The sequence below is a fragment of the Saimiri boliviensis genome, chromosome 3 (assembly GCF_048565385.1).
Source record: "Saimiri boliviensis isolate mSaiBol1 chromosome 3, mSaiBol1.pri, whole genome shotgun sequence".
Classification (NCBI taxonomy): Eukaryota; Metazoa; Chordata; class Mammalia; order Primates; family Cebidae; genus Saimiri; species Saimiri boliviensis.
In genome coordinates this window covers 8904991-8923150 of record NC_133451.1, presented here as the reverse complement: position 1 = coordinate 8923150, position 18160 = coordinate 8904991, and the positions used below count along the sequence as shown (strand labels likewise).

General features: G+C 45.1%; 1 protein-coding gene across 2 annotated transcripts in view; it reads left to right on the top strand.

Moving 5' to 3' along the window:
• SLC2A9 (solute carrier family 2 member 9) overlaps positions 1–18160 on the top strand; it is a 238334-nt gene that overhangs the window by 39358 nt on the left and 180816 nt on the right. For both annotated transcript variants that reach the window (XM_074395890.1, XM_003934679.4), the window contains exons 4-5: positions 7914–8038; positions 15508–15653. In XM_074395890.1, coding sequence (XP_074251991.1) covers positions 7914–8038; positions 15508–15653 — 271 coding nt within the window. The remainder of the gene's footprint in view (positions 1–7913; positions 8039–15507; positions 15654–18160) is intronic.

The window sequence follows — 18160 nt, the reverse complement described above, 5'->3', positions numbered from 1 at the left end:
CCAGGACCTGGAATGGTGTTTAACAGCCAGGGCATACTCACATGTGTGTTAAATGAATCAGTGTTAGTTGAACAAATCAATGACTGTTGAAAGAATGAATGGCTATGAATAAATTTGACAGTTACCATTGCAAGTAGCTTACTAGACTTTCCAAGTTACTTAATAAGCTACTAGAATTGCAAGTAGCTTACAGTTACCATTGCAAGTGGTTACTAGAATGCTGGATCTTCCACTTAATAGCAAAGTTAAGACCAAGGTACTTAACTTTCAGATATGTTTCCTCATGTGTGGGGTAACAAGGTCACTGAACTCACAGGGTAACTTTGGACAATGTGTAGAAAGTACTCAAAACAGTACCTAGTCTGACTTAAATACTCAGTGAATATTAGCTATTACCATTGGTTATTTAATATGTATTCTCTAATTTCTTGAGGTTCCAAATATGTTTCGGGTGCCATCCTATTCACTTTACATAAGTTATTTAATTCTAAGTCTCCTGGGGGCCTTACAAGGTAGACATTATTAAATCCATTTTACAGGTAAGGAAAGCAAAGCTCAGAGAGTGTAAGAAACCTGGCCAAATCATTCAATTAGGGTACGCTGGGCTATCCAAGCAGGGACACTGTTGGAGGTGGATTCAGGAAAACATTTGTCCTGCCCAGAAACTTAGAAGTTGAATTGAGGCTGATGACAGACCAGAGGTTGGCCATGTGGAGGAAGCCCAGGTCAACATGCCTTGCCTTCTAGAATTTATTTCTTTGTGGATTTTCGTTTTGTTTTGTTTTTGGTTTTGAGTCAGAATCTCCCTCTGTTCACCCAGGCTGCAGTGCAGTAGTGCAGTTCGTGGCTCATTGCAGTCTCCACTTCCCCAGGCTTAGGTGATCCTCCCATCTCAGCCTCCTGAGTAGCCAGGACTACTTCAGACTACAGGCATGTGCCACCACACCTGGGTATTTTTTCTATCTTTTTGTAGAGATAGAGTGTTGCCATGTTGTCTGGGCTGGTCTCTAATTCCTGGGCTCAAGTGATCCACCCACCTCGGCCTCCCAAAGTTCTGGGATTACAGGCGTGAGCCACCATGCCTGACCTATTACTTAGTTTATGCAGCAAATCTGTGTGGGGCACCTGCATGTGCCAGGAACCGGGTTAGTGGCTGGGGCTACCGTGACAAGACAAAATCTTTGTCCTCATGGAGCTTACATTCTAGAGGGAAAAGATGAACAATGAACATGAAAATAAATTATAGAATAACTTCATATGTTGTTGAAGATGTGAAGAACATAGAATTGGGTGACAGGATTGAGGGGAAGGGGCTCTGCTGTTGGGAGGAGCCATCAGACAGAGTGTCAGGAGGTGACATGGGAGCTGGAACCCTGGTGAGCTAAGACAGTGATGCCATGAGCAGAGGGGATGACAGGGACAAGGGCCATGAGTCGGGAGCCAGCCTGGTGCACCCAGGGGACCCTGAAAAGCCTGATGAGTTTGGAGTTGGCAAGATTGGTTTGATTGGTAATGAATGAGCTGATGATGGCTGGACCACAGCCACGCTGGGGGACTGGAGACGGGAGCTGTGGTTTGATTTGCGATGTATTTTGGAAGTAGTGCAGGTAGCGCTCAGTGATGGATTGGATATGGGTTGTTGAGAAAATAAAAGATGTAAATATCATTCCCAGGTTTTTGGCCTAAGTCACTCAGAAGACAGAGGCTTCATTTACTCAGATGGGAGGGCTGTGGAGAGAAGAGTCTGGCTGCACGTGGCCAGGGCTAGTTAGTAGTGGGGGTCCAGGAGTTCTATTTTGGACATGCTTGGTTTGAGAAACCTCCTAGGCCTCCAAGTGGAAGTGTCCAGGTGACAGTTAAATATGTGAGTCTGGAGTTAAGAGTCCGGGTCAGGGATACAGGTGGAAATTGTCATCACCTGAGGCAATGAACTGGATGAAACCACCCAGGGAGGGCATATAGAGAGAAACGTGACTAGAGAGATGGCCGGAGCTCTGGGACACCCCAAGGTTGAGGGGTGAGGACAAACCAGCCTAAACACAGAAGGAGAGGCTGGGAGAGAGAAAACAAGGGAGGGAGGGACCCCAGATGTCCAGAGAAGACCGAGTTTCAACAGAGAGGGAGCGGTCCACACGTCACATGCTGGGGCCACGTTTATGGAGGAGTCTCACTTGGAGGGGACAGAGGCAAGGGCCAGTAGCTGTGAGGGATGAGGGCCAGGAGAGACAGTACTGAGATGCATTTGTGCAGGGATAACTGAGTGGAGAGGGAAGAAATTCTTTTTTTATTATTTTTTATTTTGAGACAGACTGGAGTGCAGTGGTATAATCACGACTCACTGTAGCCTTCACCTCTCAGGCTCAAGCAGTCCTCCCACCTCAGCCTCCCAAGTAGCTGGGATTACAGGTGTGCACCACCACATCAGGCTAATTTTTCTTTTTCTTTCTTTTTCTTTCTTTCTTTCCTTCTTTCTTTCTTCCTTCTTTCTTTTCTTCTTCTTCTTTTTTTTTTTTTTTGTAGAGACAGGGTCTCACTATGTTGCCCAGGCTGGTCTCAAACTCCTGGGCTCAAGCAATCCTCCCACCTTCCCCCCTCAGAGCCCTGGGATAGCAAGTATGAGCCACTTCACCTAGCTGGAAGGAATTCTTTTCTATCTGTCTGTCTATCTATCTATCTGTCTCTATCATCTTTCTCTCTGTCTACTATCTATCCATCTGCTATCTATCTCTCTATGTTATCTACAATCTATCATCATCTATCGCTCTCTGTATACTATATCTACTATCTATCTATCTGCTATCTATCTATCTATCTATTTAGTGGGGTGGAGGCTACCTGGGAAGGAAGAGGTGAGACCCAGTGCAGGAGAAGACTGACACGTCTTGGCCCAGAGCAGGGAGAGCTCATCCAGGTGCAGGTGTGCAGGTGAGTTTGGAGTGGCTGCAGGAGATCATTCTCAGCTGATAACAGCCTTTGCCACCCCCTCTGTGAATTGATTATTAACACTGACAGGTTCAGGTGTCAAAGGTGAAAGGAGACAGTCTATGTAGCAGCTGTCAGCTTTCTCGTCCTATCCCAAAGGTCTCATACTGAGTCTGTACTAGGGAGTGCAAGCCTCAAGGGGTGGGTCCAAGATTCTAGATATTTGTAAGTGTTTAGTGAATCCAGTAAGCAGTCAGGCTTCAGAGTGCCTCCGAGGGGCTCACATTACTCTTAAGGTCATGAGAAATATTATTTGAGTATCCAATGTCCGGGTTGCCTGCCGTAGGGCAGTGGAGAAGGTGTACGGGATTAGGGGATCGAGTTCTGATTTCTCGCCAGCCCTTTATTCTCACTGTCTGCAGATTAAAGAACACACCACTTTGCCCAACCTCCAGGAACCCTCAGAATCCAGCCACTGCTTTCCTCTCCTGCCTGGCCTATCTCAACAGTCTTGTCACAAAGTTTTCTTATCCCAGAATCTACACCAATGAAGATTTGCCCTGGGAGCCTCAGTGGGTAGAACGGAGACCCACAGCCCCATGGATGGGAGGTACAGGGAGAATATTTTGGCTTGTCCTGAAAAATTGTTTTTAAAAAAGTATTTTGCAGTCAGGCTGCTCCTGCCCCTGGGATGGGGGGTTAAAGAGAGAGGCAGCATGTCTGGGGCTCAAAGCTAGGACCACGCAGTGGAGGGGGCAGGGAGCAGGGACCACAGAGAGAAGGCTGGAGCCATAGAGGAGCTGCACCTGCGATGGTCACAGAGGGCAGGAGTGGGGAACCTTGCTTCCTGTCCCCGCCCTCCAGGAAGGTCTCTCCTTGGTCAAGCCCCCGCCCCCAGGAAGCCAGAACCTATTAAGAGTGGCCAATCCTACTGGGCATTCCTCCTAAGAAGCCAGAAGTCCGTGGATTCATGGTGTGCAGTTCCCTTTGAAACAGAGCGGGGACTGGAGAACAAGCAGGCAGGAGACGCACAGGTCCCAGGTGTACACGCTCATAGCCTCGATGCCTTTACTTCCACAGGTCAGCGTTGCTTGTTAATAAGCTTTTGTGGGACAATTTATCTGATGCTTGTCTTCCTAATTAGACTGTGAAGTCCATGAGGCGAGAACAGGAATGACTCCCTTTTCCCAATGGAATACCCAGGGTCTGACACTCACTGTTTGCTGACCTAGCTGGAGAACACGCTTTCAGCCCAGCTTCCCCACTCCAAAGCCTTGTCTCCCACCCCTCCTCTCACCCATGGCCATGCTTTCTCCATAAGGAAACTGGAGGTTCCTTAGAGGCCTGCAGGGAGGGCCAGGGACTCCGAGCAGTGTGGTGTGTGGCCGCCATGTGTGGCGCTGCCACCAGCAGAAATGAATACCTCCAGGCTCATCTTGATTGCACCCAGAGCCTGTGACCTTCCTCAGAGAATCAGGGACGTGTGTCTTGAATGGAGGTTTTAAGTGTCTGCCAAGTCATAATGAGTTTCTTTTTTCTATCATGAGGTCCATTTAAATTAATATTTTAAAAACAAAATTTATTTCTTTTTGAATAATTAATACATTCCTGTGGCTGAACTTTCAAAGGGAACAAATGAATGTAAAGTGAAGGGTTGCCTTTCCATTTCTGTCCTCCAGCCACTTTGCTCCCTCCCTGGAGGCAACTGATGCTACCAGTTTTTTGTGTCTTTTCCAAGGTTTGTGTCTAATCTACACACATAGAGACACACACAGATGCACACACACACACACACACACACAGAGAGACATTTATTTCTTACATAAATTGTTGCATATTTTACAAAAACCTCTGTACCTTGCTCTTTGCACTTAGTATATCTTGGAGATCTTTCCAAATCGCAATCTACAAAGCTGCCTCTATTTTAATGTCTGCATAATGTCCACCATATAGATGTAGCATAATTTATTTAAATAGTCCCTAATTAATGGACACTTGGCTTGTGTCAACCACTGGCTACTTCACAGAAAGAGTGGATAGGGCTCTGGACTAGAAGTCAAGAGATCTAACTCCTAAAAGTAATTTTTAAAAGGCTCCCTCTCAAATTCCTAGCTTCCCACAATTTATAAAACAATTTAATATCTGTTAACTCATTGAGTCTTTAGAAAAAAATAAGCATAAAAGGCTAAGATGTTTCACCAACTGCTTGACAAGCAATGGGGAAAGGATTCCCTGTTTCATAAACGGTGTTGGGAAAACTGGCTAGCCATGTGCAGAAAGCAGAAACTGGACCCCTTCCTGAAACCTTACACTAAAATTAACTTTAGATGGATTAAAGACTTAAACATAAGATGTAACACCATAAAAAACCCTGGAAAAAAACCTAGGCAAAACCATTCAGGACATTGGCATAGGCAAGGACTTCATGACTAAAACACCAAAAGCATTGGCAACAAAAGCCAAAATAGACAAATGGAACCTAATTAAACTTAAGAGTTTCGGCACAGCAAAAGAAACAATCATTAGAGTGAACCAGCAACCAACAGAATGGGAAAAAATTTTTGCAATCTACCCGTCTGACAAAGGGCTAATATCCAGAATCTACAAAGAACTAAAACAGATTTACAAGAGGAAAACAAACAAACCCATTCAAAAGTGGGTGAAGGATATGAACAGACACTTTTCAAAAGAAGACATTTATGATACCAAAAAACATATGAAAAAATGCTCATCATCACTGGTCATTAGAGAAATGCAAATCAAAATCACATTGAGATACCATTTCATGCCAGTTAGAATGGCGATCATTAAAAAATCTGGAGACAACAGATGCTGGAGAGGATGTGGAGAAATAGGAACACTTTTACACTGTTGGTGGGAGTGTAAATTAGTTCAACCATTGTGGAAGACAGTGTGGCGATTCCTCAAGGACCTAGAAATAGAAATTCCATTTGACCCAGCAATCCCATTACTGGGTATATGCCCAAAGGATTATAAATCTTTCTGTTATAAAGACACATGCACACGTATGTTTATAGCAGCGCTGTTTACAATAGCAAAGACCTGGAACCAACCCAAATGCCCATTGATGATAGACTGGATAGGGAAAATGTGGTACATATACACCATGAAATACTATGCAGCCATAAAAAACGATGAGTTTATGTCCTTTGTAGGGACATGGATGAATCTGGAAACCATAATTCTCAGCAAACTGATGCAAGAACAGAAAATCAAACACTGCATGTTCTCACTCATAGTCGGGTGTTGAACGAGAACACATGGACACAGGGAGGGGAGCATCACACACTGGGGTCTGTTGGAGGGAAATAGGGAGGGGCAGTGGCAGGTGGGGAGGTTGGGGAGGGATAACATGGGGAGAAATACCTGATGTAGGTGACGGGGGGAGGGAGGCAGCAAACCACATTGCCATACAACAATGGTAGGTACCTATGCAACAATCCTGCATGTTCTGCACATGTACCCCAGAAGCTAACATACAAATATATATAATATTTGTTTTATTGCAATGGTAGAAGCAGACTTGCAATATCTTCAGCATATGCCTAGGTATGATAAAGACTGTATATTATAGTATTGTGTAAAGTAGGCACTATTGAATGAATGGGATTGGGACAACTGAGTTGCCATGTGAAATAAAATAAAGGTGGAAACATACTTTAAAAAAATAAAGGAAGGATAATAAGAGCACCTATCTTTTTGGGTCATTTTGAGGATTAAATTAGCTACTCATATAAAGTACTTAGAACAGGGTCTATCCTATAGTAACAGTTCAATAAATGCGGGCTTTTAAGATCATTTTGCAAAAGTGAGAAAAGATAATACAGAGCAATATAGTTCAAAATATCCTAGCTCCCGAAGGATAGAGCTGGTGCAGGAATCCAGGTCTCTTGGCCTCCAAACAAGTCAGATTTGAACCACAAAGTCTTAGGCATGTGTTTATAAAACAGTGATGGCAGTCCTGACACAGAGCTGTTAATAATAATTATTGCCAATTCCCTGATCTTGTTTGAGGGGATTAGTCCAGCCATACACTTAGTACTGTAGTCCATCAAATCTAAGATGCTGTTGAGTCTAAGAAGTATTGTCGTTTTGTGAGCCACTGGAAAGGAAAGGAAAGGAAATAAGGAAGGGAGGGGAAGGAAGGAGCCAACTAAAGTTGTAGGATGCTATGCTGGTTGTCAATCTGTTGTCTCTCGGCTCCGCACTTACCCTTCTGGGCTCTCTCTCTCTCTCTCTCTGATGCTGGGGCTAGGACATGCACCCCTATTTGTCCTTTGCCAATAGGGGCACTGGAGGAGAGGGAATGGACTTGCTTTTTCATGTTTGTCTGAATTTCCTGCCAGTCCCAGTGATGACATTGGCAGTTGATTCCAGCCTCCAACTTTTGTCCACTTCCAGAACCAGAATCATGCTGCCCCTCAGAGGAAATGGTACCAGTGGGCAGTGCCCATTCTCAGAGGTCTTTGGGGTCCTCCTCCAGGCCCCTGAGGTGTCAGCACCACATAAGAAACACCCCCTCTTCAGAGGTCTTCCTTTTTGATATCTCAGTTCTTCAATATCGGCTTAACCAATTCCCTATGTTAAATTCTTTCCATTAAAATACCTAGAGTGCTTTCCATTTTCCTGCCTGGACCCTGACTCAAGAATTATAAGATGCATATTGATTTCAGAATGTTAAGTAAAAGTCTTAGAGTTAATGCAGTAAAATACCACAGAGAACTCACAGATGTCAAGGCTGATGGTGCCTTTGGAAGTGACCTAGTAGACCCCAGGGCTGAACCCAGGCGGATGAAGTGCCTTGCTCAAGGTCACACAGCCAGAGGTGGCAAGGTCAGTGCTCTCCACACTGTGCCTGAGTCTTACTCTACTCACCCTTCAGAAGGGCCTGGCCCCTGCTCCAGGGATGGACAGTTCAGTGACATGCCTCATGGTGAGATGTCTTCATCAAATCTCTCCTTTCTTTCCAGGAAGCACACTTTGCTGGCCAATAATGGGTTTGCAATTTCTGCTGCATTGCTGATGGCCTGTTCGCTCCAGGCAGGAGCCTTTGAAATGCTCATCGTGGGACGCTTCATCATGGGCATAAATGGAGGTGAGAGTTCACCCTGATGGGAACAGTAATATATTCCTTGGGGGTGTCCCAAAAGGTGAGGGGTGTTTGGGGCAGTCACATGACTGGAGCTCTCTGCTCATACTGAGTTGTCAGGGACCGAGGATGCTAGAAGTCTGTATAAAGTGGGACAGTCCTGTGGGATGAGCCATCCAATTCAGGATGCTCTAGCCCCTAATTGAGGAATGCTGGGCAGGGTCCCCAGGCTACCCTAAAGACCTGGGAGGTCTTCAGCATGTCATGTCTTCTGCTTGGTCACCTTCATCATAATGTTCATATTCCAAGATTATCTGTGGTTTTCAGGGGGCTTTTATGTGGATGGTGTTTCTTCTCTGGGCCTCCGACTCATTCGTTGCTTCATTCACTCGCCAAGCATTTGTGGAACACCTGCAAGGGCTGGCATGCTGATGGAGACACAATGATTAACAAGACCCTGTCCCTGGAGCTTACATTCTAGTGATCAGGCAGATACATAAAGTAGATAGTAGCAGGTCCTAGGAATAAAACAAAGCAGAGCACGTGGGTGGTGAGGGCTGTTTTAGAAAGGCCAATCAGGGAAGACTGTTGAGAGGAGGAAGCATGAGCAGAGACCAGAGGAGCTGAGGGTAAGAACTGTTCCCAGCAGAGAGAAGAGTGTGACGACAGCTCAGAGGTGGAAGGGGGCAATAGCATGTCTGAGAAAGAGCCAGGAGATGTGTGGGTGCTTATGAGGGCAAAGAGGAGCGGGGGCCAGATCGCACAAGCCCTTGTAGGCTATGGTGAGGACTGTGGGCCCATGCTGAGTGTGCAGGGAGGGTTGAGAGAAATGCGACATGGGCTGGTTTGTTCCAATAAGGGAATGTGAGGAGAAGTCAGGAGTGGAATCAGAGGAGCCAGCTGTTTAGGGAAAGGGACTGGGCTGGGAAGGGAACTGGGGAGAAGGGAACAGATCCTGGCTGTGGGAGTGAGAGTAGGCGACTTAAGATACATTGTCAGAGAAACTCTGCTGTCTTTCTAAATAGGCAAATCCAGATATATTGTCAGATAAACTTTGCTCTTTTTCTAAATAGGCAAATCCATACAGTATCACTTTTAGGGATTTGTGGAAAGATTGCAAGCCTTAGAATTAGAGATCTCTGAGTTTGGATCTCAGTTCTGTCTGCTGCTTGCCAATTTCTGATTTGTGTAAGTTACTTAATGTCTCTGAGCCTTGGTTTCCCCATTTGTAAAATAGAGATAGTAATCCCTACTTTGATCCAGCTGAAGAGAACAAATACCAATGTGGGTAAATAAATAAATAAATAATCCCTACTTTGAAAGGCTATATAAGGCTGAACTGAAACACACACACACACACACACACACACACACACACACACGCACACACACACACTGCCTGGAACCTAGCATGAGCTTCTTAAAGGCTAATTCCCTTCCTTGCTGATGTCTTAAAAGCTGAGGGTACCAGGCTTTATGAGTGAGATGAACAACAAAAATGTCTCAGGGAGAGGTGAGCAGGAGAGTGGGGGCGTGGAAGTAAAGTTGGGAGGAGGAGACTTCACTGACCTTTGTTGCCCTGCTGGAGGGGAATAACCCAGGACTCTGTGATAGTCCAAACTCAGGATGAAGTGACTTCTCAATCATTTGCTTATTCATTAGTCTATTCTACTTGAATAGACTCCTTCTATTCAAGTAGAAGGGAGATGGCTATAGAGAGTTTATCTGTAGGAATAATGGCTGCAGTCTATGCAATGTTATATAATTGACCAACTATGTTCATGGTTTTCATCTCTTTTGATCTCCTCCTATAATGAAAGACTGTTTTTTTCATGTTCCTTTTCAAATGAGGACACTAAGTCTCAGAAAGCTGGAGCAGGAAAGTAGTTAAGGGTGAAGTCTATGGATTCAGACTGCCTGGTGCTCTCACTTACTTCCATTAATTTCATTAACTTATCTGTATAGGTTAGATTTGCTGCATTTTTAAAACCCCAGACTTAAGCCATGATGGCACCATTGCATTCTAGCCTTGGCTACAGAGTGAGACCCTGTCTCTTAAAACAAAACAAAACAAAATGTAATGGCTTCAAACGAGAACCGTTTTACTGTGCTTTCACTTCTGTGGGTCGGCTGGGTAGTTCTGCTCTGGGCCAGCTCTGCCAACTTCTGCTGGGTCTTCCCATGTCTGCAGTGACTTCAGGTTGGTCAGTGGCTGGATGACCTGGGATGGCCTCACTTCTGTGTTTGGCTGTTAGCAGGTGGCCTGATCTCAGGGGCTCTCAGTGTGCCAGCCCATTTCTTGGCTTCCCACCCTGGGCCCTAGGAACCTGGGCTGCCTTGCAGAGAGTTCTTGGGCTTTCAATAGCAGCCAATAAAGTCCCAATGTGCAAGCACTTTGCATGCGCATTTGCTGATGTCCCGTGGGCCCAAGCAAGTCCCAACACCAGGTGCAGAATGAATGTCAGAGAGGACTAACTCCCCAGGGAGGTGGATCCAGGGAGGGGTACAAATCAGGAACCACTGCAGCAACCATTGACCTCAATGTCTTGGCCTCTTTGCCGTCTGGCAAGGCAACTTAGTAGTAAGGCCTTTCTCATTGGGTGGTGTAAAAATTAAGTGATCTATTAGGTATGTGAAGTGCTTAGTGTAGTTCCAGGCACTCAGTGCTCCACTCCAGGAATGGTGATGGTATTATTGTCATTGTTGTTGTTGTTATTTGTATTCTTTTTTTTTTTTTTTGAGACGGAGTTTCGCTCTTGTTACCCAGGCTGGAGTGCAATGGCGCGATCTCGGCTCACCGCAACCTCCGCCTCCTGGGTTCAGGCAATTCTCCTGCCTCAGCCTCCTGAGTAGCTGGGATTACAGGCCCGAGCCACCATGCCCAGCTAATTTTTAGTATTTTTAGTAGAGACGGGGTTTCACCATGTTGACCAGGATGGTCTCGATCTGTTGACCTCGTGATCCACCAACCTCAGCCTCCCAAAGTGCTGGGATTACAGGCTTGAGCCACCGCGCCCGGCCTGTTGTTTGTATTCTTAAGTAATGAAGCACAGATCTAGGATTTGGGTTTCAAAGGCCCTGCCTGCTTTGGAGAAAGGCTGGCTGAGGTTGGAGTGGATCACCTGGAAAGTCCTTTCCTCATTGAGGTGACTGAGATTCTTTCTGTTTGGCAGTTTTATATCTTATCCATTAGGCTCTTTCTTGTTGCTTTAACCAATCTGGGGAATTGACCCTTCTAACATATAAGTAATCAATCTCTGAATTTCCTTACCTAAAAATAAGCAGTATTCCAAGATGGCCCTTTTAGAAAACCACAGGTGCAGAACAAATGCCTTTTAGACCCTTTTTCCTAAGAGCTTTTCAAAAAGAAGCAGGAAGAAAGAAGAACAAAGAGGAAAGAAAAAACTTCAGTCTTTCTGACTTGTGGCAGGTGGCCTGTTGGAGTCATGCCAGGGCGTGGAGACTTCATGTCATGTATTCTCACCAACCCTCTCAAAGCAGAGAGAATTGGTCAGAAAGAAAGGAATGTTGCTGACATTACCGGAACTGGCTGATCGGTTTGTAGTAAAGAATTTAAAGCCAAACGATAAACCTGAAGGATTTTGAGATGGTAGAAGGCTCTAAGACTCGCTGATCCAACCACGTTCTCCTAGAGTATTTGGAACCACAGTGGAACAACAGGGTGTCTTCCTGGAGTGTTCTTCATTAGAAGGCTTAGAGAAAAAGAATAAACATATTATTCTTTACATCAATACAAACATGACACCAAATGCTGTTGGAGACAAAATTCATGTACATAATAAAGTTAAAATAGGAGACTGTACTGATATTTTGTTTGTGGAAGATTGCACTGGACATGTCCCTGCCATGGTCTTCCCAGTGCTGTCTACATCCCGGAGGTGCAAGCTCACATCTGAATTAGGAGCTCTATAGTGGACAAGCCCATGTCCGCTACTGTAGAAGTCCAAGATCAGCAGGAGACTGCTTTTGAGAGCTTCCGTGGAGAATCTGTTCCGGGCCTCTCTTCTACCTTCTGGTGGCAGCCAGAAATCCTGGCATTCCTGGCTTGTTGCTGCATCAGTCCAGTCTGTCTCCTTCTCCCATGTCTGTGTCTGGGTCTGGGTCTGTGTCTTCACCTAGCCTTCTTATAAGAATGAAAAGTATTGCATTTATGGCCCATCCTATTCCAATATGACCTTATCTTAACTTGATTACATCTGCAAAAACCCTATTTCCAAATAAGGCTACATTCACAAGTAACAGGATTTAGGGCCTCAGCATATCTTTTGGAAGGACACCATGCAACCCACTGTAAGAGGTGTCACTGAACAGAGACCAGAAGGTTAAGAAGCCTGTGGAGCTCTGAAGACAGAGGGTTCCAGACACATAGAAGAGCAGAGGCCAACATCCTTTGATTAGAATGATCCTGGAGTGTTCAGTGAATTTCACGTCCAGGACTCCTGGGGAGGATAGTGGCAGAAGATGGGCTGAGAGGTCAGAAGAGGCTGCTCAGAGGTAGGGATACTTGGTACAGCATCATGGGCCTAGGATGACCAACCATCCTGGTTTGTCCAGGACTGAGGGGGTTTCTGGGTGGTACTAGGCAAACTGGGGTGAGCTGGTCACCTGATGGCAGACTTTTAATGCAGCCCACCTCCTCGTTCACTGCTGCTTTAGCCACTAGTATCTCCCCTTCCATGTCATTTCACAATGGGCAAATAAGAAGAGTCACCATTTATTGACAGCTGAGTCTATGCCACACACTCTGCTAGGCATTTGACATGTGTTCACACATGCATAGCACCGCGTGGAGATGCTCCTGCCACCCTAGCTTTACAGAAGAGGCAGATAAGTTAGCTCCATGCCCCCACCACTGCTGACGCTGCCTCTGCGCTACAGCTCCCTCATTTCCTTACTGCATTTTGTGAGATAGTGATTATTGATCCCCTTGTTGGGTAGGAGGAGCATCAGGGTAAAGAAAAAAACAACAACAACAGTTTTTGAAGTGTTCACCAAGTGACCACACATGAGCCAGGTGCTTTACATGTAGTCATTTTATTCCCTTTACAGCAGGAATAGTCATCACTGTATTTTACAAATAAGTGAGCTGAGGGCAAAAGAGATTAAGTAAGTTGGTCCAGTTCCCCTTTGAGGAAATCAGGGCTGTGGGACTTGAGTCCAGTGTAGACCGTTTTCCCTCTATTGCCCTGCTTGCTCAGATAATAGACTAAATTGTGGGGTGGGCTGCCAATTACTCCATGAGGCCATATGCTCCCAATAGATGTGTTTTCAATAAAAACTCAAGCATCATCTGGTCTGTGTTTTGATAAACAAGTTCCATCTCTTTACTTCTTAAGTATGTTTGTTTTGAGTGGTAAACTAGAAGCAGTATCCTGGGCTAAGATGCAATGAATAAGATTCCCAGTTTGTAAACCGGGGTGTGTGTTCCCTTCACTGATTTGTTTTTTCAGGAAAGTCTTCCCTGAATGCTAGCAACTGGGGTGAATTCATTTCAACTTGAAGCACATCTATTGGTGCCTAAAGTCTATTGGAAGCGATACTAGAGGCATTGGAAAACCAAGGCGGGAAAGACATTTTTGATGCCCTCATAACCTGGTGAAAAATTAAATGGTAGTAATAGGTGCTCATAATGCTAATTTGTACAGCATTTTACAATGAGTAGGTACTGAGCATGTCTTAACTCTCACAGAGATCCCATGTAGCTAGGCTCAATATTTATCCCCATCTTGTGGAAGCTGAGAGAAGCTAACAACTCCACCCAAGTTCCCACAGCTTGTAAGTTGCAGGAATCTGTGCTCTAAACAATCAATGAATTTGCCTGGGATAAGCACAATGTAATCATTTATAGGCCTAAGAAGTAACTTAAGAATAACCCTACTCAGGTATAGGGGAAAAGCAAGGTTGGTTTGTTTTTTTAAAATTGACAAGTCCTCATATTGTTTTTCCTAACAGGCCCACTGTGTGTGCAGTAAGCACTTTGTAGAACATCTTTATAAATGTTAGTTTTTATTCAAAATACCTGTCGTAAGCCTCCGAACATGTGAATTTAGCTAAAAATCATTAGATTATATGTAGGTGACTTATTCTTATAAAATGAGTATAACAGCATCTGCCATAACTGAGTCCCATAATTTATGACAAGAGGCAATGTTAGCTGGTGGGAAAAGCTCAGATTCTAAGGTCAGAGACCCATTGGGGTTCTGCTGGGCAAAATAATTTTTTGAGCATCTCTGGACATCACTTGGTGATTTAGGCAAGTTACTCAACTTCTCTGTGCCTCAGTTTACCCATCTTTAGACTAGAAATAATAATAGTATATTTAATTCAGAGGATTATTGTAAAGAGTAAATATGTTAATATAAATAAAGAGATAAGAAGAATTCCTGTTAATTGGTAGCCACTGTGTATTGGCTATTATCACTATCACCACCACCACCATCACCATCATCATCACCTTTGCTACCACCATCACCGCCACCATCATCACCATCACCACTATCACTGTCATTGCCGTCATGACCATCACTACTAACAGCACAATCACCATCATCATTGCTACAACCATCATCATCATCACCACCATCACCATCACTACCACCACCAATACCATCACTACCACCACCACCACCATCACTACCACCACCAACACCACCACCACCATCATCACCATTGCTACTGCCATTACCACTACTATCATCATCACCACCATCACCATCACCATCATGACCATCATTACCACCACCATCACCATCATCATCATTGCCACAACCATCACCTTCACCACCACCACCACCATCATCACCATCATGACCACCATCACTACCACCACCATCATCACCATCACCATCATGACCATCACTACCACCACCATCACCATCATCACCATCACTACCACCACCATCATCACCACCACCACCATCACCATCATGACCACACTACCACCACCATCATCACCATCACCATCATCACCATCAATACCACCACCATAATCACCATCACCATTGTCACCATCACTACCACCACCATCATCACCACCACCACCACCATCATGACCACACTACTACCACCATCATCACCATCACTACCACCACCATCACCACCACTAACATCACCACTACCATCATCACCATCATGACCATCACTACCACCACCACTACCATCACAACCATTATTATCACCGTCACTACCATCACCATCACCATCATTACCATTACCTCCACCAACACCGTCAGCTGTGTCCTGTCCTCTGAATTGCAACTCCAGTCATACTTTAGGGGTTAAATTATAAAGTGCGTGGGAAAGCTTTGGCAATCTGTGCAAAGTGCTGGGAAAGATGCTGAGGCTACAGTGCTATTTAATGTCCAGGGCAAAGCAGAGCCAAGAGAGGCAGTGTAACCAGAGTGCGGCTCCCTCAGGAAGACACCTCTCTAACTGCTGCTGTGCTTCCTCCACAGGCATTGCGCTCAGTGTGCTCCCCATGTACCTCAGTGAGATCTCACCCAAGCAGATCCGTGGCTCTCTGGGGCAGGTGACCGCCATCTTCATCTGCATTGGTGTGTTCACTGGGCAGCTGCTGGGCCTGCCTGAGCTGCTGGGAAAGGTGAGTGTGACTGCTTGGCTAACTGCATCTGCTCTCGTCTCATGTTACCACTGCAGGAAGGAGCCCTTCCTCCAAAAGCTGATCTCTGTCTACTGCAATTCCTTAGTGTTCACACCTCTTACTTATTACTGGAGAAAAGCTGTGGAGTTTCGTTGGAATTTAATTTTTTTGAGGACATGAAGAATACATAACAAATTCAAATCTTATAGAATATTTAAGTTCACCCACCCAAAATTACCATTAACAGCTCCATTTGTGTTTGTTAGGCTTCTACTGTGCTTTAAAAACCTAAATAAACCATATATAGTTTGTTATGTTTTTTGAAGGAATTATGCCACGCACATTGTTCTACAATCTGGTGTTTTCATTTAATATATTTTGGGCAACTTTTCAGGATGTTAGCTGAGCTCTACCTCACTCTTGAGTCTCTTTTTTCCTGGAGAAATAAGTAATGACACAGTCTTCTGGTTTTGGCTTGCTGTTTTGGGAACAGGTGGGCCTGACTTTCAATCCCAGTTCAATGATTTGCTTGCTGTCTGGCCTTGGCAGGAAGAAAAGAAACACTTCACTCAGGTTGAGTGGGGTGGGGTAAAATCAAGGAAGGCTTTTCAGAAAAGGTAGCCTCTAAATGGATTCCTGAAGGGTAAGCAGGAGTTAGGCAGGTGATGATGAGGATTGGGAGAGAGAATATACCAGAGAAAAGAAATCAGTTAAGAAAGGCTGAAGATGGGGCACAGCCCTGGGAAGGAACTCACAGGGCTTGGGGGCTGAGGACAGAGCAGGCATGGGGAGGGTGAGAGTTGAAGCGTCTGTTCACTGAGGCACCACAGACTTCACCCTGAGGGTATAGGAAGCGCTGAGTGGCACTGGAGCTGGAGGGTGACATGGCCAGATCAGTGTTAGAAGGCGGTTTTGGGGTGGAGGTGTTGGGTGTAGACTAGAGTGGGAAGGCTGGGGAGGAGAGAGACCAGGCAGGGAGCTGCTCCTATTGGTACACGTGGTAAAGGAAGGGTGCAACTGCCACTGAGGTGGTGGGCATGGGGATAAAGAGGAATGGGTATGTTCAAGACCACGGTGGATGCAGAGGCCACTGGACTTGTCAGGATGCCTCCCAGGGATGCAGGAACACTCCCTTCCCGCTCACACAGGAAGGCCAGGAGGGTGGGCAGAGATTAAACCACAAATGATAGTCGAATGCCCATGGCCTGCCAGACTGTTCCAGGCATTTGAACAGTGCACAACAGACAAGCAGCTCCCTGTGGAGGTGAATTCTAGCAGCAGGAGGCAAACATAACCAATTTGCAAGTCCTAGAGCGGTTATGTAAAAGACTGCTTCATTATGCTGCTCAAATCCTAACAGCTTCTTTGTAAATACTTCAGATCTGCAGCCTAGGACGCAGGCAGAGAGAGGTAAGGTACAGAGCTCTAATGAAGAAGGATACATTGATGCTGAAACCAGAACTCGGGTCTGTGTGCTTTCAAAGCCACGTATGGAGTGTGTCTTATACAGCCAAAGACAGATCACACTGGTGTCTGGGAATGTGGCAGCTCAGGAGAGAAGGGGCTGATGCTACCACAGGGTCCTTTCTGTCCCAGCTGCTGAGCCTCACTGACTCTAGGGCCAGCTCCTTGCTCATTCAGTGGAAGGTTTTTTATAAGCGGAGGAATCATTGCATTGCATTTTTAAAACAAATTTTCAATGTTTTGAACATTTTTATTGTGGTAAAATTACCATCAAAATTTACCATTTTGACATTTGGGTTGGCAAACTGACACAAGAGCAGAAAATCAAACACCGTATATTCTCGCTCATAGGCGGGTGTTGAACAATGAGAACACATGGACACAGGGAGGGGAGCACTACACACTGGGGTCCGTTGGGGGGAAATGGGGGAGGGGCGGGGGGTGGGGAGGTGGGAAGAGATAGCATGGGGAGAAATGACAGATACAGGTGAGGGGACGGAAGGCAGCAAAGCACACTGCCATGTGTGTACCTATGCAAGAATCTTGCATGTTCATCACATGTACCCCAAAACCTAAAATGCAATAAAAAAAAATTTACCATTTTGACCATTCTTAAGGGTACTTTTCTGTGGTATTATAAGTGACCTTTAATATTTCAGCCAATCCAGGTCCCCTCAGAGGCATCTGCTTCTGATCTTTTGTTATGACCATTCTGGGTTATTATGGGTATGATTTTAGTTTCTTCTTTTGCAAAAACAGAAACAACTCACACTTTACATCGTGATTGTCACAGGCCTGATGATTTCTATAATTAATTGTGAGTGTGTTAGAAACAGTCTCCCTACCTAAGTGAGCTTCCAAACAGAAGACATTCTTGCTTTTTGGTTTTAAAAATATTTTAAAATTCTCAAAATAACCACCACTGTTGACAATAAAAGCAAGATAACACCTCAGCTCCCTAAACAAAAATATATTTAAAAGTCAGTGTGGATGTACTGCTGGATTCTGTTTGCTAGTAATTTGTTGAGGATTTTTCATCTATA